This window comes from Diplotaxodon limnothrissa, linkage group LG8 (assembly GCF_057381915.1).
Source record: "Diplotaxodon limnothrissa isolate DT_005_m linkage group LG8, D_limnothrissa_male_GT1.1, whole genome shotgun sequence".
Classification (NCBI taxonomy): domain Eukaryota; kingdom Metazoa; phylum Chordata; class Actinopteri; order Cichliformes; family Cichlidae; genus Diplotaxodon; species Diplotaxodon limnothrissa.
The window spans coordinates 8659486-8684279 of NC_140603.1; the positions used below are offsets into that span (position 1 = coordinate 8659486).

At 43.2% G+C, this 24794-nt stretch overlaps 2 protein-coding genes across 2 annotated transcripts in view; both read left to right on the forward strand.

The window, feature by feature from the left end:
* The window catches only part of pemt (phosphatidylethanolamine N-methyltransferase), a 75392-nt gene extending 64895 nt beyond the window's left edge, over positions 1-10497 (forward strand). Inside the window, exons 6-7 of the mRNA XM_085361215.1 lie at positions 5821-5895; positions 10074-10497. Coding sequence (XP_085217341.1) covers positions 5821-5895; positions 10074-10128 — 130 coding nt within the window. The 3' untranslated portion in view covers positions 10129-10497. The remainder of the gene's footprint in view (positions 1-5820; positions 5896-10073) is intronic.
* A 12215-nt stretch (positions 10498-22712) lies between these two features.
* Positions 22713-24325, forward strand: rasd1 (RAS, dexamethasone-induced 1). The gene is made up of 2 exons (XM_085360408.1): positions 22713-23062; positions 23317-24325. Exons 1-2 carry the CDS (start codon positions 22792-22794, stop codon positions 23844-23846), a joined length of 801 nt encoding a protein of 266 aa, XP_085216534.1. The 5' UTR covers positions 22713-22791; the 3' UTR covers positions 23847-24325.
* The last annotated feature ends 469 nt before the right edge of the window (positions 24326-24794 follow it).

A 24794-nucleotide genomic window follows, 5' to 3' on the forward strand; every position in this document is an offset into this window, starting at 1 on the left:
GTTTGCAGACAAGTTGGCATCTTCCATGCAAACTATGGGCGACCAAACTAATCTTTTAGCAATCAAAGCAATTACAGGGAGCTTTTTGGTGTGTACCTTCTCACCGATCTCACATTTGGACTGCCAGCAACTACTAAAAAAACATTTGGGAAATAAACATTTTACCTTAGTAGCTGGAGATTGCCAGAGGTCACAAACCGGTCTAGGTTTGTGTGACTGAGACTCTAAACTTCAGAGGCTCAGGGTGTTAGTTCCACTCTGTTCCTTGGTCTCTGCAGCTCAACGTGGCAAAGACCAAGGAACTGATCGTGGACTTCAGGAAGACCAGGAAACACTTGACCCCTGTTTCAATCCAGGGGGTCAGTGTTGACATTGTGGAGGACTATAAATACCTTGGAGTACACATTGACAACAAACTGGACTGGGCTAAAAACACCACAGCACTTTACAGGAAGGGCCAGAGTCGTCTCTATTTTTTGAGGCGACTGAGGTCCTTCAACATCTGCCAGAAAATGCTCAGGATTTTCTATGAGTCTGTTGTGGCCAGTGCGATCCTCTATGCTGTTGCATGCTGGGGGAGCAGGCTGAGGGTCGCAGATGCCAACAGACTTAATAAACTAATCCGTAAGGCCAGCAATGTTGTGGGGATGGAGCTGGACTCCTTCAAGGTGGTGTCGGAGAGGCGGATGCTGTCCAAGATAAAGACAATGTTGGATAACACCTCCCACCCACTCCATGACATGCTGGTCAGTCACAGGAGCACGTTCAGTGAGAGACTGAGATTACCGAAAAGCACCACTGAACGACACAGGAAATCATTCCTGCCTGTGGCCATCTCCCTGTACAACGCATCCACTTAACACACTGTTTGCTGCTATAACTACACATGTTTCTTGTTCAGCTATTTATTTATGAGTGACTTATGTATGTATGTATGCATATATATGTATATATTGTACTATTCTTAGTTAGTGTATTGTCTGTCTTGTCTTAATGTTGGTTTATAATGGAGCACTGTAACAAAAATAATTTCCCCCAGGGATCAATAAAGTATTCTGATTCTGATTCTGATTAACTTGTAATCCAAGTTACACCCCCCCCCCCCAAGTACCACAGACACAAACCTATTCAGATATCTTGTCAACGTCATGTCTCCTCATTGTGGCACCTCACCTCATCCTCCTCACCACGTCAAACACATTCACACGGTTCCCAGATGTGATAGATTAAGTGTGTCTCAAACTGGTATATGTAAAACAGTAATGTCCCCCCTTAGATAACTTGTATAAGTGTTATTACCTGCAAAATGTAAAAAGCTTACAATACTGACATTAAAAAGGCGACAGGTTACTGAGTACTGAATGGCTGTATGATTTAAAATGAGTTAAAGTTCAAATGTGGCATATTGAAGCTGAAGGACAAATTTCCTCTTCTTTCATTTTGAGTTTTTTAGATAGAGCTACAGAGCCAGTGCAGTGTCCTTTGTCATGGTCTTGCATTTGAATAAGTCTGGAAAAGCACTGAATTTATTACTGCCCATTTATCTAGGTCAGGGTGGATAGTTTCATAAGCCTGTTCAGCAAGTCAAGTTCAGCTCCCCCCGTGTCCTGCTCTGATTGATTCTGATTAACCTTTTTTCTTTATCCTAATGGCAAACAAGTCTTTGAATGGTAAGCTTCAATAGACGGTGTGGCAAAAATGTAAATCAATTGTGTGAAGTGTCAAATTCAAAGAACAAAAATGCTCTGCAACACACACTAACAGTGAATATAATGGCAGCGCTCTAGCTTGTCACTAGCTTTTTCTTATTCAGATTGCTGTGCCTCATGAGAGGTGTTTTACATCAGCACTCGGGTTTTTGCTTAAATATGCCCGCTGCTTTTCCTCCTCTTATGCAAGACTGCATGTGCTACTGTGCAAAAGCACACTTTAACATACAATGAATGTGTGTCACTGTGCCACTTCCTGATCAGATATATGTAGGTCAGTGTGTCGAGTGAGTGTAAGATTGCTGTTTCTGATGCCCACCCACAGATGGCTTGTGAGTAAGGTGTAGCTCCTGAGACACATACAGGTGCTTTCTGAGTTATTAGCGTAAAAAAGACTAATAGAAAGTAGAGTGCTACAATAAAAAGTAAAATACATGTCACTCATTAATTTAAGTTGTCTATATTTTAATTCCTCCACTCTTGTTTTCCACCTGTATAAATAGGATACGATGGTTGGCGTTTTTCCAGCTCCACAGTGTAATGTGGAGTCAATGCAAGACACCCTACGAGACCACCCATCTCCCATGCTACAGTTAGCAAACTGCTTGCCAAGTTTCGTGAAACTGGTTCAGTGTTGGATTTGCCAAAATGTGGACACAATAAAACTGTCACTAATGAAGAAACATCAGTGGCTGTCCTAGCTTCATTCAGCAAGAGCCCACAGCGTAGCACTCGCCGCATGTCACTGGAGAGTGGACTTAGTCGAACATCCCTTTGGCAGATATTAGCTACTCACAAATGGCACCCTTACAAACTCCAGCTACTGCAGCATCTCAACGAGGATGACCCAGATCGGCGCACAGAATTTGCAGAATGGGCAAAACAAAAATTGGAACAGGACCCTCAGTTCACGCAGAAGATTTTGTTCAGTGATGAGGCAAACTTTTATGTGAATGGTGAAGTTAACAAACAAAACCACCGCTATTGGTCTGACACTAACCCACATTGGATGGATCCCTCCAAGACTGTTGGCACAACAAAAGTGATGGTTTGGTGTGGTATATGGGGTACAACGATAGTGGGTCCATTCTTCATCAATAGAAACCTCAAGGCCACTGGATATTTGAAATTGCTACATGATGATGTGTTTCCCTCTTTATGCACTGAAGCTGGCACGTTCCCTGAGTTTTTCCAGCAAGATGGTGCACCACCACATTATGGGTGCCAGGACCGAGCATTCCTAGATGAACAGTTTCCTGGAAAGTGGATTGGTCGTCGTGGGCCAGTTGAATGGCCCCCAAAGTCTCCCGATCTGACCCCCTTAGACTTTTATCTTTGGGGTCATCTGAAGGCAATTGTCTATGGTGTGAAGATATGAGATGTGCAGCACCTGAAACTACGGATACTGGATGCCTGTGCTGGCATTTCTCCTGCGGTGTTGCTATCAGTGTGTGAAGAGTGGGAGAAGAGGGTTGCATTGAAAATCCAACACAATGGGCAGCACATTGAAGACATTTTATAAGTGGTCAGAAACTTGTAAATAACTCATGAAAGAATAAAGTTATGTTGAAACCTAGCACACCATTGTTTTTCTTGTGACATTACCAATAAGTTTGATGTGTCACATGGCCCTCTTCCTATTGAAAAAACAAAAGTTGTATCCAAGATGGCCGACTGCTAAATGGCCACCATGGTCACCACCCATCTTGAGGAGTTTGCCCCCTCACATATACTAATGTGCCACAAACAGGACTTTAATATCACCAACCATTCCCATTTTATTACGTTGTATCCATATAAATGGCCCACCCTGTACATCTTTTTTGTGGGAAATGTTTATTTGGTGAAATCAGTCATATATGCCTAGAGAGCAGTCTGCTAACCTAGTATTTACCTGGTGACCAGTATTCCCCAACTAGTTTGCAAGTGGTTGCTGGAGTTTGTTGAACGTTAGTGTTTATGTGACACCAAAAACCTCTTTGTAATTGCTTGGGTAGCTAGCATATTGCTGCTGTCACTGTAATTTGCATAGATTAATCCATGGGCCTTTAGTAACTGAGTTCACAGTGACTGCCAGCAACCTACCACTTACCATCCAGTTGTGGAATACATGTTTCTCTGGCGATCAGTGGTTTCCAGATAGTCCCCAACCAGTGCCTCGACCTGTGTGGCTCTTTCTTTCTTTCTTTTTTTAAAGCATAAGGATAGCATAGTGGTTAGAACTGTTGCCTCACAGCAAGAAGGTCCTGAGTTTCCACTTCCACCATCAGGCCAGGGCCATGCATGGAGTTTGCATGTTCTCCCCGTGTTTGCATGGGTTCTCTCCGGGTACTCCTGCTTCCTCCCACAGTCCAAAGACATGCAGGTAGTGGGGATAGGTTAATTGGTAACTCAAAATGGTCCATGGTCCATGGTCTGTAGACGACGCCATCAACATGGCCCTACACTTCATCCTGCAGCATCTGGACTCCCCAGGAACCTACGCCAGGATCCTGTTTGTGGACTTCAGCTCTGCCTTCAACACCATCCTTCCAGACCATCTCCGAGACAAGCTTTCCCAGATGAATGTGCCTGACCCCATCTGCCGGTGGATCACTGACTTCCTGACGGACAGGAAGCAGCATGTGAGGCTGGGAAAGAATGTCTCGGACTCCCGGACCATCAGCACCGGCTCCCCTCAGGGCTGTGTTCTTTCTCCTCTGCTCTTCTCCCTGTACACCAACTGCTGCACCTCCACCCACCAGTCTGTCAAGCTAATCAAGTTTGCAGATGACACCACCGTTATTGGACTCATCTCGGACGGGGATGAGTCTGCCTACAGGAGGGAGGTTGAACGTCTGGTGTCCTGGTGCAGCCACAACAACCTGGTGCTGAATGCCCAGAAGACAGTGGAGATTATTGTGGACTTCAGGAAGCACACAGCCCCACTCCCCCCCATCATCCTGACTGACACCCCCATCACCTCTGTGGACTCATTCCGCCTCCTGGGTACCACCATCACCCAGGACCTGAAGTGGGAGCCCACCATCACCTCCGTCATTAAGAAAGCCCAGCAGAGGATGTACTTCCTGAGGCAGCTGAAGAAATTCAACCTGCCAACACGGACGATGATGCAGTTCTACACTGCAATCATCGAGTCCATCCTCACCTCCTCCATCACCGTGTGGTACGCTGGAGCCACTATCAGGGACAAACAGAGACTGCAGTGTGTTGTGCGCTCTGCTGAGAAGGTGATTGGCTGCAGACTCCCATCTTTGCAGGACCTGTACACCTCCAGGACATTGCGGCGTGCAGCTCGGATCTCAGCTGACCCTTCTCACCCTGGACACAGTCTGTTTGACCTGCTCCCCTCAGGCAGGAGGCTCCGGTCCATTCGCACCAGAACCTCTCGCCATAAGAACAGTTTCTTCCCCTCTGCTGCTGGACACATGAACAATAACCATATGACTGTTCCCGCTACTAACACATGACCCTACGCTGTGTTCACTGCATCATTCCATGATTGGCACTGATCACCACCTGCACTCATGTATATATCTTTCAACGTAGCACTCTTAATTCTTATTCTCATGTATATATCTCATGTATAGCTCATGCACATATCTTTCCACGTAGCACTCTTAATTCTTATTCTCATGTATATATCTCATGTATAGCTCATGCACATATCTTTCCACGTAGCACTTTTAATTCTTATCCCTACTTTTATTTTTTTCATGTCTATTTAAGTGCTATTTATGACACTATGTTTGCACTGAAGCACCGCAGCAATTTCCTAATGTTGTAAACCTGCTCAACATTTGGCAATAAACCCCTTTCTGATTCTGATTCTGATTTTGGTTGTCTGTCTCTGTATGTTGGTCCTATGATAGACTGGCAACCTGTCCAGGTTGTACCTACTAAGACAACTTGGATAGGCTTCAGACCCCCATCACGACCCTGACAAGGATAAGTGGAAGAGAATGAATGTTTTTTTTTTTTGGGGGGGGGGGTTAGGTAACGAATGACATTACATTACATGTAATGGATACTTTGCTGAGAAATGGTCTAGTGTATATAGCATATGTAACTAGACCCTTCTAACTAAGTCATTTTCCCCCTCTGTCTGCAGTGGTGCCAGTCCTGTCGGTCTAGTTCTTACTGCCATAGTGGCCTTGGCATACAAGGTGGCAATAAGCTTTGAAGGGTAAGTCTTTCTAAATCTCTCATTTGTCATTAAATCACATTTGTTGTTAAAATCCTTTATATATGGGTTTAGTGAGGGCAACATGTGACAACTGAAAATAACCTTAAATAATAACTGTAGGTTACAGCCCCCAGAAATGCTCGCTACAAATGCGGTCTTATAAAATCAAAAAAACCAACAAGAGTCAAAGAGATCCAAGAGCCCTAACATTTAGCAACATCTAAAAAACCTGTAACAGTAATTTACTGACCATACAAAAGAAATAAGAAAATAAAGATGTGCAAATACACTGACTTGATTCATCAGTTATAAAACAAAAACAAAAACTGCAGCTGTAGTGGCTAGAAGGTGGAGGAGGGAAGAAAACAACTTCCTGCTCCCTTTTTTTATTGGTTTCCAGCTCATTAAACCAAACTAGAGACACCTGGAGGAAAAAAGCAGAGACTTATGAGTCATGGGCCCTAGACTTTAATATGCAGATAACCAGAAGGAGGAGAGGACATGGATCAAAAAACCTTTCTGGTCAAAAAATGAAGGCTGAATGATAATGTGAAAAATATGCAAATAAACTTAAGTATTGTTTCAGCACAGACTTATTCAGCAGTCAACCTGCATCTGCTGAGTCACACAGATTATAACACAGGATCCTGAAGGTCTGGTGTTATTACTCATGACACGTGTCACATCAGCAGCTTTTAGAAAAGACTGAAAATTACATTTGTTGATTAAAAACAAGAATCAGCAACATATGGGATCAGTGTTGGTCAAGTTACTTGAAAAAAGTAATCAGTAACTAATTACTGATTACTTCCCCAAAAAAGTAATCCTGTTACTTTACTGATTACTTATTTTCAAAAGTAATTAATTACTTAGTTACTTAGTTACTTTTTAAAAACACGATTTACAACCTGAAGAGGTGATAAAGCGATAGATCTTTCAGCCCAATTCTACTTTTTCTGCATAATCCATCATACAAAATGTAATCAAATGGAAAAGTCTCTTTTTTTAACTTGTTTTATCAGTTTTAATCTTTTAACTTTATGCATCAAGCAAAAATTTAATTATATGCAACATTCTCTGACTTGAATAAATTAGTTTAACATTTAAACCTATTTTCTGCACATTCCAGCACATAAAATAAAATATTTTTTGTGTTTACACTCACTCTTTCAAATAGATGCAAGTAAAACACAGCAGAAAATAAATAAAGGCAAAGACTAGCGGTCCTGTTGCTCTATTTTCACCTGTAAAGCAGGAGTAGGGCAGGCGGAGGTTTACCCTGGTGCAGGTGTGCCGCGGTCAGTTCAAGAATCCGCGAGTTTCTCTGTGAGTTTCCCATTATGTCGTTGCGCACTCGGTACTTGCTTGGAAGTTTAGGGGGGGTTTTTTCGCTGTAAAAAGAAGTTTTCTTCCCACGCACGATGGACGCTAATGTTTTTGTCACTTTTTATGGAATCAAACTTAAAGTAAGGTCAGTACTTCCACGCTTTAAACGCTGCACGCTCATACTCTCTCCCACAATCGATATGTGATCCATTGTTGATCTGCACACAGCTGTTGTCACTAACGGCGCACTCGCTTACGTCACTGTCGTGAGACATTCTCGCAAAAAAATCACGGTTTTAGTAACGCAGCGTTCCTACGGGAAAGTAACGGTAATCTAATTACTGTTTTTGCAATAGTAATCCCTTACTTTACTCGTTACTTGAAAAAAGTAACGAGTACGTTACTGTAATCTAACGCGTTACAAGTAACGCGTTACTGCCCATCTCTGTATGGGATACAGCAACATAACTGGAAAGCCTCCACTTACAAAAAATGCAATCATGTTCTGAGGATGTAGATGGTAACAGTGTTACTTTTTCTGGCATCAGAAATTCTGGAATATCAGAATATTCCATGTAGCTGTTCAATCCATACAGTTAAATCCACACAGAAGTATTAATTACAGAGTTCCTGTTTATTTATCAGTATACTATAGAAATGTCTGTTTTTTTACAATGTATCAATAGTTTTATAAATAAATAATTTTAATGTATTATTGAAATATTAATATATCCCTGGGATTAAATATGCAGTTAAACTTATTTACATTAAACAGAAAGGAGATTTTTCACTGGCCGGCCCACTTAATGTATGTATGTGGCCCATGATGTGAAAAGAGTTTGACATCCCTGCTCTATCTCACCAGTCCAACAAAACTTGGCTTGGTTTATAACTTTTTTCCTTCACTGCTTCTCATGGACAATTTCTTCTGCAGCACGACTCACCCAGCGATTGCAAGAAATGATTCTGCTATCCTTGTCTAGCTGAGTGTTTCTGAGTAGCCTCAATAGACCAAATAAATCTCCACCCGAGTAAAATGAAAGTCTAAAAAGAGATTTTTAACCCTGGCTGAGTCGGAGGCATGCTTTTCCGAAAGTGTCAGGCATTAAACACAAGCTGTGCATGAGCGCACAGATTTAAATCCGGCAACACTGATCCATCGTTGTCTCACTTAGCTTGAACCTGTGAATTGAAGGATAGGCAGGTGCCAGATTTTACCACACACTGCCACTGGGATTCATGTGCTATATTTGTGTTTCGCTGCTGGAAGAGATTCAGGATGATCTCATTTGTTTAAACTATACGTGGAGAGTAGGGTGTCTGCTTGGATTCTACCTCACACGGTGACTGGAATTGGTAAAAGTGGCGGTGGGATTGATGCGGGAGCCATGCAGGGAATAGAAACTGGTGTCAAGTGAGTTCAGAGAGCGTCTTGGATTTGTTTTAGCTCGTAATCGCCATCTTCATGATACAAATAGTGCAGCGATGAAAGCTCACACCAGGATGAAACGGCACTGTTTCATCTATTCTTACGCACAGTTTATTAGATTACTATGACTTTCCTGAAAAGCGAGAAACTGATGACTGGCCATGGTGGTAGATCCACAGGCTGGGTGCTCTGAGAGTCAACAGGATAACAAAAAATTACTTAACAGTGTGAAGTGTAAGCATTTAAATGTTTAATAAAGATGCTGTGACATCCAGTACTGCAGGAGCTCTGTAGAGTACTCCTAAAAAGCTGCGCTGTGCATTTAGTTTTTTCACTTTTATCATACTTCAGTTCCTTATTTCCTCGCTTTAATGATATACTCAGTAGTCACCATGTTAGAGACACAGTTTAACTAACCATTAACTAATATCTCAGCCAGTCACATGACAGCATGGTTCCAAATGCGTCCCGAGGTTCATAACGGGGATGAAATGTGATTTCAATGGTGCTGACTCTGCCATGGTTGTTGGTGCTAGTAGATTAGCACGAACCACTGATCTGCTGGGGTTTTCCCACACAACCATCAGTAGGGTTTACAGAGAATGGTCTAGAAGAGCACAGAAAATATCCAGTGAGCAGCAGTTCTCTGACCTGTTGATGCCAGAGGTCAGAGGAGAATGGCCAGACTGCTTTGCGTATGCTCAAATAACCACCTGTTACTACCAAGAGATACAGAAGAACATCTCTGAATGGACAGCGTGTTGAACCATGAAGGAGATGGGCTATAGGAGCATGTTGGATGACACTCCGGTTAGCTCAGAGCAGGAAAGTAAGTCTGCATTGCATGACTTCACCAAAGGGCCAGGGTTTAGGGTAAACTATATGTAAGCATGGATCCATCCTGCCTTGCATAAACAGTTGGTGCATTGGGAGATTTGCATCATTGGTGTGCAGTCCTTGTAGGAGCTATACAATGAAGAATGAAGGTAAAACAGGTCTAACCCAGTACTAGCAAGGTGTGCCTAATTAATGGGATGGATATGATTCCTTTTGGCAGTAAACTTGATTGCAACGATACATTGAGACCAAGAGGCAGTGTCCCAATATGTTACATCATGTTGTAAAATTTTCACGATACATAAATTCTTTAAGCGTGTCCACTGATTCTGATTCTTGTGTTAGCCATTAGTACCACAGAAAAGCTTCAAACTCTGTTTTGCTCTTGGACTCCAAAGTTTTGATCTGCATCCATCTGCAGCAGAGTGGTGGAGCACGTGGAGAGACGAGGGCATCTTGCTATCGTTCACTCATATACTCAAGCTCCCTCACGGTTCAACACACAGGCGCGCTCCTGGCACAGAGTGGTACAGCCTTCCAAGCTCATTTATTGTCCCATTACATGTTTGTTTTTCTGTATTTGCAGACCATTCACCGAACAGATCTATCGAGAGAGGAGTCTGCGCCACAAGCATGAATAATTTCCCCCGGACACGTCCTATTTCGGGTTCAGATGAGGATTCCCTCCGGTGTGAACAGACTGAGAGCCTTGGTCATTATTTGACCTCCTCCATGGATACGAAGGAAACATCCCCACTACTGATCCGTGTGTTTTTCTGTTAGTTCAAAGTGATTTTGTGAAAGGGGAATCTACATGCAGGCTTTTTTCTGATCCTGTCACATGTCAGTCCTTTTGAGATCGAGAATCCAAATATCGATAGTATCGATTCAAACGCTGGTTTAGTATCGGATTAATAATTTGCTTCTATCCCCACAGTTCAGTGTGTAACCCACTTAATTGTGTTAAATAATTATTTTTTTTGTAAATTAAAAATATACCTCAAACATGCACTGTGAAACATGTCTGAACCTTTTTGTGTTGACTGTCATGTCTGTTTAATTTAGGACCTACAGCGCATTTAAACAACAGAAGTGGTTCAGAGACGACACGTTTACCTTCCAGCTCTCCAAAAAAACTCAGTCTGAAAATACATGAAAATCTGAAAGGTGTCTTTTGTTGTGTTACTGTGGAAAGTAAAAATCACAGTGACTTTAGTGGTCATTAAAATGTGTTCAGAATTTGCAAAATGATGATTATTCATCTCCTAAGTCATGACGCACTGCTCCACCCTACATAAGCTGCCTTTATAAGTTAAAGGTATCGGTATAAGCAATACTGGCTCTGTATTTACTTGGAATCAGATCAATACTAAACCTTGCAGTATTGCACAGCACTGCCAGAGGGCAAATCTGCTTGACCTATCAACATGTTTAACACTCAGCTGTATCATATTTATCTGTATGTGTATTAAAGATCAGCAGCAGAAAACAGGCCATAATATTCTTCAAGGCAGGTGGAGCGCAGAAATCTTTTCACAGATAAGATGTTACAGATGCATAGTGCCGGACAAACATGCAAACTTGCAACATGCATAACTGCCTGACAAAGAATTCAATGTTTTTTTATAATCTACATCTATCAAAACAGCAAACAGAGGGGGCAGCCCTGCAGGGATATCAGAGGGCTTTGCTCAGTTGAGATGTGCTAGTGAATTATGCAGGTGAGTCAGAATGTATAATTCAAATGCATTTGAAGTGACTGGAGAAATTCATGAATAACCTTTTTAATTATATCTGTGTTTAAGATCTCCAACTGTATATTATTATTAAAAGTCCCAGTGACCCCTGTTGTTTTATAACTCTCCAAGTGTATCGTCCTTCAGAGGTGTGTCTGTGCGCTTTCCTGGCTGAATGACTGAATTTTACCTGTAGGAAGTTTACTGTTCTAGATATTACATGATGTAAATTGCTTATTTTTAAAGTGTTAGCCAAGACTGAAACCACAGTGTAACAAGGTCCCAGTTTAATCCGAGTTCACTCAAAAGCCAACATGATAACTACCTTGTTTTTAAAAAAAATATTTCTGAAACCGCTACTGAGACGAACATTTTCAATGTCTGTTAAAGTAAAACAGAAATTTTAAGGCCACTGATCCGTACTTTATAGTAAAAATATACATGTATATGCATTTGCTGTGGCTTCACACACTGTGACGGTTTCAGTGTTAAGATGCATGGTACTGTATTTACTCTATTATGTTAATCATTTCAAATTTCAGAGAAGCTGTTTCACTGCTGGCTTAACAGTGCAACTATGCAAATCATTCCAAAGTGAACAATGCACACTGCCTGCTACTTTATGCTAATGAAGTGATTTATGTAATAAAGGAATGAGTCAGGGTGCAAAGCATTGGTCTCCTTGTGTTTCAAGAAATACAGACTACTCCAAGTCTGGTAGCTCCAAGCCCTCCTGGGTTTTAATTGCACCTTAGAACACACATGCATCAACATTACAATGAGCGGGTGGAGGGAGGTTTGGAGTCTTCTCTCACCCCCGTTCTCTGCGACCTGCTGGAGCAGGGGGGCTAGGACTAGGAGGAGGAGTTGGCCGTCCGACTGCGGTCTGGAGTGTGGAGCCTTCCTGCTGCTGCGGAGTCGGGGCGGTCTGCCTCCCCCCACCGCAGGGAAAAGGGAAACACCACCTGGGTCTGGGTGCAGTTCCCCCCTCCAGGGGCGGGGGCACCTAGACCCGGTTTGTAGAGTACGCTTGGGGAGTGTGATCGTGTGTACAACGTCTCTTTATGTATGTCTCCACGTTGGTTGAGTGTGGAGTAAGTGCATATGAGAGCATGAGGGTGGGAATGGATGTTTGTGTCTGTGTGTGCCTGTATGTCTGTGTCTATATGTCAGGTTGGGTGTCAGGCGCCACCTCTCTGGGGACATCTCAGGCCCTCCAAGGTTTGGAGGCCTATCTCCCCCTACCACCACTTCCCCTGCCAGTGGCGGACCCCCTCAGACATCGGTGCGTTGGTGGTTCTTTGTGTCCGGGGATGGGCGTCCAGGTACGGGCGTCCAGGTACACACCGGCTCACTCCTTGGCGGCCGCTTATCGGGGCCTGGAGCCTGGGGCTCGCTCGGGCCACTTCGGAGGTGGGGTGCCCCCGGCCTCTCGGCCTGGGGCTCGGTCACTCAGGCGCAGCTGGCTGCCGGCGGAGCTCACGGGCGCGTCACTGCAACTCCCCCTGGCTTCTGCTCCGCGGCTGCTGAGTGAGCCCTCATCTGGGACTCTCCTCAGCTCTTTCCGGGACAGTGGCGCAGCTGCCCCTCTGTTGGTCTTCCTTGGTCTCTTGTGTTCTGGGGGCCTCTGGATGTCTGGAGTTTTGATCTCCTCCACACCTGCTTCACGCCCTGGAGGACGGGGCTGTGGCCCCCCCACACCCTCTAGCAGATTATTACATGAAGGAACCTTTTAAAAAAACAAAAAACAAGCGCGTCCATGCTCACAGGTGTACACACGGGTGATCACACCCGCAAACTACACCCTTTTTGGCTCCTACCTCAAAGCACACTGTGTTCTGTTGATCTTATGTGCCGCACAATAATGTTTAACATTTAGTATTTACTGTCATATTCCCATATATCATTGTGATGTTGTTTATTCTATTACTCTTGTTCTCTTCTGCTTGTTTTCTTTTTTCTTTCTCAGCAGGTGATCCAGGTGATTGATATATGCATTTTTTTTTTCTCTGCCCGTTCTGTTGGTTTTTGTCTTTTGCCCTTCTCCCCCGTCCCTCTTCTCAGCTGTTTCTCTTTCCCTCTTTCTTTCTCCCCTTCTTTCCCCCAGTCAAGTCTGTCCCGTATTCAGTAAGTGAAAATAAAATAAACAATAAAAGGTGAATCAAATGGACCATTACGGCAAGGCTGGGATGGTCAGTTTGGTAAAGTAAATCCGTTGGGCATCTTTCTTTGCCTTTAGACAACAATTCTGATGGCAAAAGAGCCAAACGGGACAGGCCAAAAAAAAAAAAAAAGAAAAAAAAGAAATACAGACTACTAATGGAAGCACTTAAGGCAAGACTTTGCATATCTGTCTCCAACAGGGCAGATGAGAATGTGGGAATATGTATAACAATGCCTTAAAATGTTTAGCTCCTAAACAATGCAATGATTTTACTAAACCCCAAGAATTAGATTGGCTGAAGATTACTGGATTTAAAATTCACTGTGCTGGTATACAGCTGCAAACTACAGGGAAAAGTGTCCAATCCAAGTCTGCTTTCACTGCTCAGATCTTGAAGATTGAACATTCAGTGATGTGGTTCTCATGTTCTCCCCATGTACATGCATGGGATTCAGTTAACTGCGAATGAGTTATCCCTGTGACAGGCTGGCATCCATTCCTGGGTGTACTCCACCTCTCAGACAATGACAGATGGTATAGTCTCCAGCCACACAGCAAACCTGAATTGAATAAGCAGAAGAATTTGAAAGGATGGAAGTTTCTGCACTTACTGAGTTTTGGACTCTGTGCTATTCCAAAACATGGGTGACCTAAAGCTCTAGACCAGGGGTCCCCAACTCCAGGCCTCAAGGGCTGGTGTCCTGCAGCTTTTAGATGTGTCCGTGATCCAACACAGCTGATTTAAATTGGCTACATTACCTCTTCAACATGTCTTGCAGTTCTCAAGAGGCCTGGTAATGAACTAATCATTTGATTCAGGTGTGTAGACCCAGGGTGAGATGCAAAACCTGCAGAACACCGGCCCTCAAGGCCTGGAGTTGGGGACCCCTGCTCTAGACAGACAGCAAGCCTGATTACTTTTAAGAGTAGGCTTCAAACTTTACTTCCTGACAAAGCATATAGTTAGGGTTTGATCAGGTTACCCTGAAACACTCATTTTGACCACAGACAAAAAAAAAAGTGAATTTTTAAAAAGTTGAAAAATCACTAATGAGCACGTGTGGAAAGAAAAGCCAAACAGACTGGTGATAATGTAGGTACAATACACTCAATTTCACTTCTATTCACTTAAGCTGAAATCTGTGCTACAAATAAATTTGGAAACCTATTAAAGTGTTGAACAAATTAGCATCTTTCCTTTTCTTTATTTCTTACATCAGGACGGTGACATCATTTTGCAGTCAGTACTGTGGAGTGCAGCTTTGTTGGACACTGGCCTAATGTGACTGTACTGAAGGAAGAGAGAAATATCGTGGGCATTATCAAAGAAAATACTAATAAAAAAAAAAATCTCATAGCCGCTATGCAACACAGTTTTTCTTTTTTAAGGCTAAGAGATGTCACTGCCAAACAATCGGCACCTTGAGGGTGCGCTCAGCAGCAGCCCCAATGACAGAGAAAAAGAAAAATATTTTCATCATTTACTTTCTGCCACATTAAAAATGTGTTTTCATCCAAATCCTACGACTATTTAAATGGACAGTTTCATTCTTTTATAATCCATTATTTTAACTTGTGACAAGTATTGTGAGCATTTATCCTCTTACTATCCACCAGGTCACCATTATGGTGCTGGGTTTTGGCTAAGCTACGTAGTACAAATAATCAAATGATCATAAACTAGATGTCACAATTTTATTTAATGAATTAAGACGCATCACAGTTTTTCTTGTATGTAGATATGGTCAAGATGACCTGCTTAAGTTCAAACTGAGCATCAGAATGAAGAAGAAAGGTGATCTAAGTGAATGTGCAGAAACTGCTGATCTGCTGGGACTTTCCCACACAGCCGTCTCTACAATATACAGATGAGGGTTTGAAAAAGAGAAAACATCCAGTGAACGTCAGTTCTCTGGGTGAAAAATCGTTAAATGCCAGAAATGAGTAGAGTATGACCAGACTGTTTTAAGCTGAGAATATGACAGGAGTAAGTCAAGTGACTAATTACAAGTTACAATCAAGGGCTGCAGAAGAGCATCTCTGAATCAGAGAAGCTAAAGCAGCTGAAGACCACACTGGGTTTCACTCCTGTCAGCTAAGACGAAGAAACGAAGGCTACAGTTTAAAAAACTATTGTTTGGTTTGATGACTCTCAGTATCTGCTGCAACATTTAGATGGCACAGTCAGCATGAAAGCATGGATCCACCCTGAGTGATGGTGTGGGGGATATTTTCTCAGCCCATTTTGGACCCAACTGAGGATCATTTAAATCCCACAGCATACCTGAGTATTTCTGCTGACCATATTCATCCCTTTATGACCACAGCGTTGTCATCTACTGATGGATGCTTCCATCAGGATAACACCAGATCACCTGTGTACTTAGATAGATCCCACAGTCATCACGTCAGTCCAACAGATCACTTTTAAGATGTGATGGAAGGAGAGATTTGCATCATGTGTGATGCTGTCATGTCAATATGGACCAAAATTTCAAAAGGAATCTGTGCCACAAAGAGTTAAGAAAGGCACAAAAGGGGTTCAACCCAGTAGTAGCAAGGTGTACCTAACAAGGCGGCTGAGGAGTCTAAATCTTTCTTTGCATTTCATGAACTAAGCAAGAAGAGTAGCAGTTTTAAGGTGTCGATATAGAAGCTGTTTACATGTTTTTCATCTGGATGTGAAAATTAGATTTATGTATTTTTCTTGCAGAAAGGAGTTTGCTACATCAAAATAAGAGAATAATAATGAAGGACCACCAGGATCTAGTGAGTATGAATGCAATATGAACAACAAACTCTGTAGTATTCATTAAGATTGAGATTAAATGGAGAACACATGCATGCACTTTAACACTCAACATAAAATCATGGGACTTTAGCTCGTTTTGGTTGTGATTCTAATATTCAAGTGCATCACAACAATAAAAGTTTCTTTCAGTGCTTCAAAACTCTGAATAACTATACACAAATGTGCTTACAGTCTGCATCCTGGTAATAATAATGGATACTTTATTGATCCCCATGGGGAAATTACTTGTTTTTTTTCTCTGCATTTGACCCATTCACTCAGTGAAGCAGTGGGCAGCCCACTAAGCAGGCGCCCGGGGAGCAGTGTGTAGGGACGGTACCTTGCTCAGGGGTACCTCAGGGTAGCCGTTAAGTGGATTCGAACCGCCGACCTTCCAATCATGGGGCGACCACTTTACCTACTGAGCTATCCCTGCCCCAAGTAGGTCAGAATGATGGTAAAACTCAAATGTAATTACATTTTATTATCCTTGCTTTACATTTAGGCAGCCATTATCACATCAATTTGTTTTGTTCTTCAGAAAACATCTGGACTGCTTGGTGGTCTGTCCTTGTACCTGCCTGAAAGAAAAAGCCCTCTTTTTTTCCCAAACAACTTGAGACTTATGTCTATTGTTTGGTGTTTTTCTTATGCAATGTCTTCAGGGTAAAAAAAAAACATTCTCCAACTGTTCTGCTGTTGCCCTCCTCAAGGTCAAATGTCTTCCATTCCATTTTCTATTTTCCAAATACACTATTGTGCCGAAATCTTTTTAATCATGATTTCAATGACTTAAGTCAACTGGAACATTTGAATTCATCATTCCAGTCACTTACATGGCCTCAGGTGTATAAAATCAAGCACCTTGCCATGCACAGTGCTTCTGTGACCATTTGTGAAAGAGTCAGTCGCTCTCAGGAGTGAATTCCAGCATAGTACCATGACAACATGCCACCTGTGAAACCGATTGGGAACGACAGCAGCATATAAAGACATTTTAGTCAATTTTATGCTCCTAACTTTGTGGGAACAGTTTGGGCGTCCTGTTCCCACATGACTGCACCAGTGCACAAAGCAAGGCCTATTGTCACGGTCCTGGGTCGGGTCGACCCAGCATTTTGAGTTTCTTATGTTTTGGTTTATTTTTGCATTATGGATTGGTTATTCTCTGGTGATACTGTTTTGATTACAATTATATTCTGATTCTTTAGTTATCTGATGATGATGTTGATGACGATGATGATTATGTCTGGTTTAGGTTTTGTTATCTTGCCCTTATGTTTGGTTTAGGTTGCCTGTGCTTGGTCTTCTCTGCCCGTATGTCCCTCTGTTTGTCCATGACGTCATTATGCCTGTTTACGAGTCTGTCTCTGTCTGGCGTGTGCTTCCTGTCTTATTTTGTAGGTCTGTGTCCTTTGTCAGTGCGTTCAGCTTTGTGCTCTCCCTGTCTCGTCAGTGCAATCAACGTCAGCCGTGTGTCCCAGCTGTTTCCTCTTTGCTCCGTTCACCTCTTGTATTTAGTGTCTGTGTCTTCCCCTACTCGGTGTCGCACCGTTAACGTCTGTTCACCCTCACTTGCTGCGTGTTTAGGATTTCCAGTCCTCCTGCATCTCTGTTTAGAGTTTTGTTTGCTTTTGTGAGTTTTTATTTTATCTTGATGTTCTGCTCCAGCAATAAAGCTGCATTTTCTGTCTAAACCTCGTGTCCTGAGAATCCTGCATTTTGGGTCCACCACTCCTGCCTGCCTGCCACACAGCCGACCATGACACCTATAAAGATATGGATGAGCAAGTTTGGTGTGGAAGAACTTGACTGGCCTGCACAGAGTCCTGACCCCAACCTGACAGAACCAATTTGGGATGAATTGGAGAGGAGACTGTGAGCCAGGACTTCTTATCCAACATGAGTGTCTGACCTCACAAATGTGCTTCTGGAAGAATGATTAAAAATTCCCATAAACTAGGGGTGGGTGATACAGTAAACGATATACGATAGAAACGATATAGATTTGGTCAATGATAGAGATTTTGACTATACCGCTCTATCGCGATAGCGCATGTTGATGATGTCATCAAGCTGCGCCTGTTTTGGTCGAAAGCATCGCAGCGGCTACAACCAATATCATCTGCAAATTATGCCGGTCGACAGTCATAGTAAAGAGATGAAGCACTTTTGAAATAAGGGGAAAGCCAAAAACTGCGCTTCCTCCTCTTCCATAACATTGATTCATTAATATTGAATTCTCTTGCAGCTGTTCTATTCCCATGTTGTTGCAGTATATTAATAACTAACCTCGTATTGTGGATGAATAATCTCAGTTGTTCTCCTGACTGAAGTTTGGCCCTTGTATAGCATCCTGCTATGCGATTGCATTTGTCCCTAACCACCAGAATCCCTCAAGTTAACTATTAATGAGTGGAAAAAAGTTGGCGTTCATCCTCCAGCTTCACTGTGCTAATGTTATGCTAACATACCTGTGTCGCTAGCAATCACGTAGTACAACATGTTTAGGTGGAATCTAGCGAGCTAACGAGCTAACTTCCTGTTAACTTCTAACTCCGTTAAATGTAATAAATTCTGTTTTCATGGATGTTAAACTTAATTGTTACATCTGGTAAAGCAACAACGCTGATGATTTAATTAAAGATGAAAGAATTTAGACAGTTTTTAACTCTCAGTATTCGTTTGACTTTGGGACCTGAAGAGACGGAGTTTTGGACCCAGATTACCCCACGAAGCTCCTCACTACGGCAGCCGTAATGCTCTGACAATCCATCAAGCAGTGCCGCTTACCAAAGTTGTACTAAAACATTTTTTAACAGATTTCTGCACACCCAAATCGGTTCGAGGTCAGTAAGCACAACCAGAATTCACACATAAGGCACACTCTCGATTTTTGAGAAAATTAAAGGATTTTAAGTGTGCCTTATAGTGTGGAAAATACGTTATACAGAAGAAAAGAATATATCGTGATATATATCGTTACCGCACATGCTTCAAATTATATCGCGATATGAATTTTAGGCCATATCGCCCAGCCCTACCATAAACACTCCTAAACATTATGGAAAACCTTCTCCTCATTATAACACCAACCCTCTGTATGCCTTCACTCCATGAACCCTCTCTGTAGTCTTTCTCGTTTTCTCCAGCCTGTAAGCTCCTTATTTCAAGCTCTTAACAGAATGCTCTAACAATAATAAAAAATCACAATCACATTTTCCCCAAAAGGCTGGAGAATGAATTCTTATTTCCTAATTTTTATCAGCAGCTGAAAGAAAATACAAAAGCACCCACTGCAGATTTTAGAGCTTTAACAACAAAAACAGGCATGACGAACATATTAAGATGCTTCAAGCATTTGTTTGCAGCTTACATCACAAAGTGCATTTCCATTATATCTGATTATGTGAGGCAGAGGCACATTTCTGTAGTGTGTTTGTGTGCGTGTCTGTGTGTGTGTGTGTGTGTGTGTGTGTGTGTGTGTGTGTGTGACCACGTGTACAGGTGACTTTCTGCATTTTGAAAGCAACACCTGTGTGAGTGTTGCTTTGAGGCTTTTTTTTCTCTCTCAGATGAAAAATGGAAATGTGGTCTATGATTTGTTGTTACCATCATCAGCTAAAATCTTTCCACGCAGCGTGCATCTTTCGCTGTCTTTTACGAGCCGCCTGGCAGACGACCCCGCTCGCCGTCTGCCCCGTTTTTTTTCCACTGCCTCTCTGCGTTTCCCTTCCCACGGCTGGTCGTCCTCGGAGTGGCATTATCTGTCTGCCGTTCACTGCTCTCACGTGCCACCTCTTATCATTACCGGAGCGCACATGTAGGAGAGAAAGAAATTATTTTGGTTAATTTTCTCTTTGCTTTGATGTTAATGCAGCTGTGATGGAACCAAATACCATAATTGTGTTTGTTTAGTGTGTAAGCTGCATGTTTTTCCTCTTTTTGCTGCTCCTCTTGTGTGCCTGTGTGCTGTTGTTTGTCTTCCCAGCGATGTGGAAGCTTGAGAAGCAGATTGCAGTCCGTGGGCATCTGTTTCCATGGTACTTTTCCCACTTTTCTATTTTGATTGCACAGATTTTCCAGTTTAACTGGCCTTGTTAGCCCTCTTTTCTTTAAATGTATTGCATATCTGTTTGTTTTCCACAAAGCAGATAGACAGGAGCCACTTAATGTTAGTCACATGAGCCTATAACACTGACCTTTCGGTTCCTCGATTACGGTCTTTGTAGCAGACGTTACCACAGGAGTGCACTCCTGAGCGTTCCTCCTTTACACATCCAGCAGCAGGAGGATCCCACTCTTTCTCAGTCATTCATCATCTACCCTTGGACCAATTAAATTCCTCTGTGTCACATATGTGTTATCAGACTCCCATACATGTAAGCAGAAGCTCAATCATAGAAGTCATTATTTAGATTGGCCCTTTCAGAATCAGCTGCATTACATTACTTGATCGTAATTATCAATTCATTAATGAGGCGGGCCCCCCTGTGCCCACACACTGGTGATGTGCCTGCTGGTCAGATGCCTTTAACTGTGGCGGAGCAAACAGTCAGACGTGCTGCCTAATGACCCACTTCCTCACTCCGTCTCTAAGACTGAGGCCAGACATCCCATCAAAGGAGGCCCATTTCCACTCCTTATACCCATAATCTCATTCTTTAAGTCTATACAGCCTCTGGCCATAGATGAGGGTGAAAGCACACACAGATCAGTAAATCAACAGCTTTGCCTTCTCCTTCACCACAACAGAATGGCTCTGCACAACATAACTGCAGACGCTGAGCCAGTTTTCTTCACCGTGCACAGGAAAAATCTGACAGCAAAATCCAGCATTTGTTATTATGTAGAGAAAAGCATTTGGTGGAAAGATCTACTTCGGTTGCACCGTCACTGTTTCGTAAATCTGACCACAAAATTAGCTAAAACTAAAAGGGGTGGATGAGCTTTTACTTAGTTGGAAAGTTCACAGATACTTGTCCCTGGAACTAAAAGTCCAGGCTCCCTCTGCTTCCAGCCGGACATCCCTCACGCCTGTGATGAGTCAGCTGTTATTTCCTTCCATCGAGGATGAAGTTGGGAAATCACTGTTCATCAGTGGTGCACTGACTTACTTTGATGGAGCACACTACTCCTGATGGAACCCTGCTGCTCATTTTGACATTAGCTGAGGATGCACTGCTTCATTTTTAAAACATTTTTTTAAAGAGGCAAGACTGAGATTTGAACATGTTGGACATGTGCAGAGGAGGGATAGTGGATATAGTGGACAGATGACGTTGGAGATGGAGCTGCTGCACAAAGAGGAGGTTCATGGACACGCAGAGGGACAGACTTAGGCGCAGGCAAGATCATCTGTTGTTGTGACCCCCAAACGGAGCAGCTGAAAAAGAAGAAGAATCTCATATCTGTGCAAGCAGATGTTCTCACATTTCCACATCTGTGTCACCGAGTCAGGGCGTTACTCCCCACACCTGAAGGGATGAGACACAATGAAGCAGTGAGCTAATATTAAAATCAACTGCTGTCTCCTGTTTTGCCCAATAAAACCCCACCTCCCAACATAGATACACACTTTCCACTTTGCGACTATTTACTACTAATTTTATGAACCGCTGAAGAAATCTTTGTTGCCACCTCGACTGCACACTTTCACAGTGACAGGTGAGTGAGTGTGGTCATCGAAGGTTTGATGAATTCCTTTTTTTGCATTTGCTGTGAAACTAAACGGAGACTGCGTTTACGCTGACACATGCGCACAGACACGCAAAGTCACTCCACGCTGAGTTTTGTCCCCCTTCTCCCTTTTAGGTAAGTCGTGGCAGACGCCTTGATGAAAGTCGTGCCCTGAGTGCCCCCTTTCGGTCTCCATAGTAACTGCAGCATCTCGATCAGCCGTTCAAGCTGCTGCTGCATGGTGATTATGAATCAGCAGCTGCTGGACTTGCTGAAGATGTGAATGAATAAATCAATGAATGTGACCTTGTTTGTAAATGACAGCGGTGGGTAAACAGCTGTGGAGACTTTAGATTATTGCTCAGCATGTTTTTCTTTTTTCCCTTTTCTCCTTAGATGATGATGTTCCAGTCAACATGACCTGCTCTGCTCAGTCTAGAGGAACCTGTATCCGCTGTCTGCTTTAATGGTGTCTAAGGTCCAGCCTGTTTATTAACACAGTGTGCCAAAGTGGGTTTTAAACGCCGGAAAAAAGCGTCAATTATTAACTCGGTAATAGTGCTGGAAGTTTTTTTTTTTTAGTTTGGCTGTTACGCACAGACCCCGCCGCCCTGCCCCGCACTGTTACAAATGTTCTGTTTTTCGGACGGTCTGTTTGGTTCTGTTTCCCGGCGCTCTCTCCCCATCTTAATTAGAAGTGACAGACTGACGCACCGGTGGGAGTTTGCTCCGCTTTTCGTTGCACTCAACTGGGCACCGAGTACTCACCGAGCTGTGACGCGGACAAGAGGCGGGGTCAGCCTCGCGCATAAATATGGCTCAGCCTCTAGACAGAAACACACTAGAGCGCAAGTGAGAGCACCGAGACACAGAAGGCTGCTCACCTGCCTTTTACGCACAGACGAACGGTGCACATCCAACCCCGGGTTTAAACATGATCAAAAAAATGTCGCCCTCCGAAAGCGATTTTGACATCCCAGCAAAGAACTGCTACAGGATGGTGATTCTTGGATCCACCAAAGTTGGCAAAAGTGCAATCGTGTCCCGATTCCTGAACGGGAGATTCGACGAGCAGTACACGCCGACTATCGAGGACTTTCACAGGAAAGTGTACAGCATCAAGGGGGACGTTTACCAGCTGGACATACTGGATACGTCCGGAAACCATCCTTTCCCTGCTATGAGGAGGCTTTCAATACTGACAGGTACTTATCCACATTCCTATCAGTCTCCTTTTTTATACCAGAGAATCCTTATGTAAACTAAGAAAGCAAATGCGGGCTTTCTAAATTCTGCACGGACTCGGTCAGAGCGCACATCGTGCGCTTTAGCGCGTGGCTGCAGGGTGCAGCAGAGCCTCCTGTGCTTTATTGTAACTGTGCATACACACAGGGAGAAAATGAAAACACTTTAAACAAAAGCAAAGGCGGTTAAACAAAATAATATTCTCTGCTTTCAGGTGACGTGTTCCTCCTCGTCTTCAGCTTGGACAACCGAGACTCCTTCCAGGAGGTGCAGCGGCTCAAGCGGCAGATCTACGAGACCAAAATGTGCCTGAAAAACAAGATCAAAGAGAACATCGACGTCCCTCTCGTGATCTGCGGGAACAAGGGTGACAGAGAGTTTCACCGGGAGGTTCAGCAGGAGGAAATCGAGCAGCTGGTGGCCGGGGACGAGAAGTGCGCGTACTTCGAGATCTCCGCAAAGCGCAACGAGAACGTGGATAAGATGTTTCAGACTCTGTTTACCCTGGCCAAGCTACCTCACGAAATGAGCCCCGACCTTCACAGGAAAGTGTCGGTGCAGTACTGTGACATGCTGCACAGAAAGTCTCTGAAAAACAAGAAGCTGAAGGACATCGGGGAAGCGTACGGCGTGGTGACCCCGTGCGCCCGGAGACCCAGCGTGCACAGCGACCTCATGTACATTAAAGAAAAGGCCATCGGAGGCGGCCACGGCAAAGACAAAGAGAGGTGCGTGATCAGTTAAGCGGACACTGAAGCTCAGACTCTAATGACACGTTTGAAGGAGAAGAGCCCGGCCTTTGGTCAGAGCAGCCGGCAGCGCTCAAACTGACTCCGGAGGTTTTGGAGACGCCGAGACCGCCGCGCGCTCCGGTGAAGCTCCGTTTGTAAAGGACACAGACTGGACACGAGTCCGCTAAAACTACCAAAAAAAGAAAAAAAAGGTTTCCCACCAGACATTCGAGAATGTTAGCTTGCTCCGTCAATCAGAGCCCGATGTGTGACGTGGCTTCATACTCTGTGAGACTCGCGCATAGATGCGTAAATGTGTTTTGTTGACGTTATACCTTTACAGACGGGAGAAAGAGAGAGAGAGACTCTTTGGGTGAGGAGGTGCAGTGTTTCGGGGAGGTCATGTTTACATCTTCTAGATTTTCTAAAGGCTAAGTACACTTGAATGTTTCGTTGCAATCTAGAGTATTTTTTATTGTGAATGTATATTTATTGTCACTGTCATTTTTCTCTTTTGCAGTGAAAAATATAAAATGTAATAAAACACAAATCAACACAAATATTTATCTCTGTTTCTTCTATTTTATAATGTTAATATTTCTGTAGGCACCTTATAAATAGATGTATTCAAACAAGGGGGATAAAAAGCACAGCCCAAAATAATATCCTTCACATCTCCCATTTGATCTTGTCATTCTGAGATGTCATGCTCTCTGGGACTGGGACGCTTCAGTATAACTGATGCAAATATCTACATTTTGCACTTATCCTGCAGAACCAAGCAGGATCTGTTACTTGTGCCCCTAATTCCAATCAAATAAAGACAATATAGTGCAGAAAAACAGGCTTTATTACCCAGAGGAAATCAATGCTTTCATGTTTATTTAAACTGGGGACAAGTCATGTGTTAGCACCTCACTAACTGCAGGAAGACTGAAACAGACCAAATTAAGGGGATCTA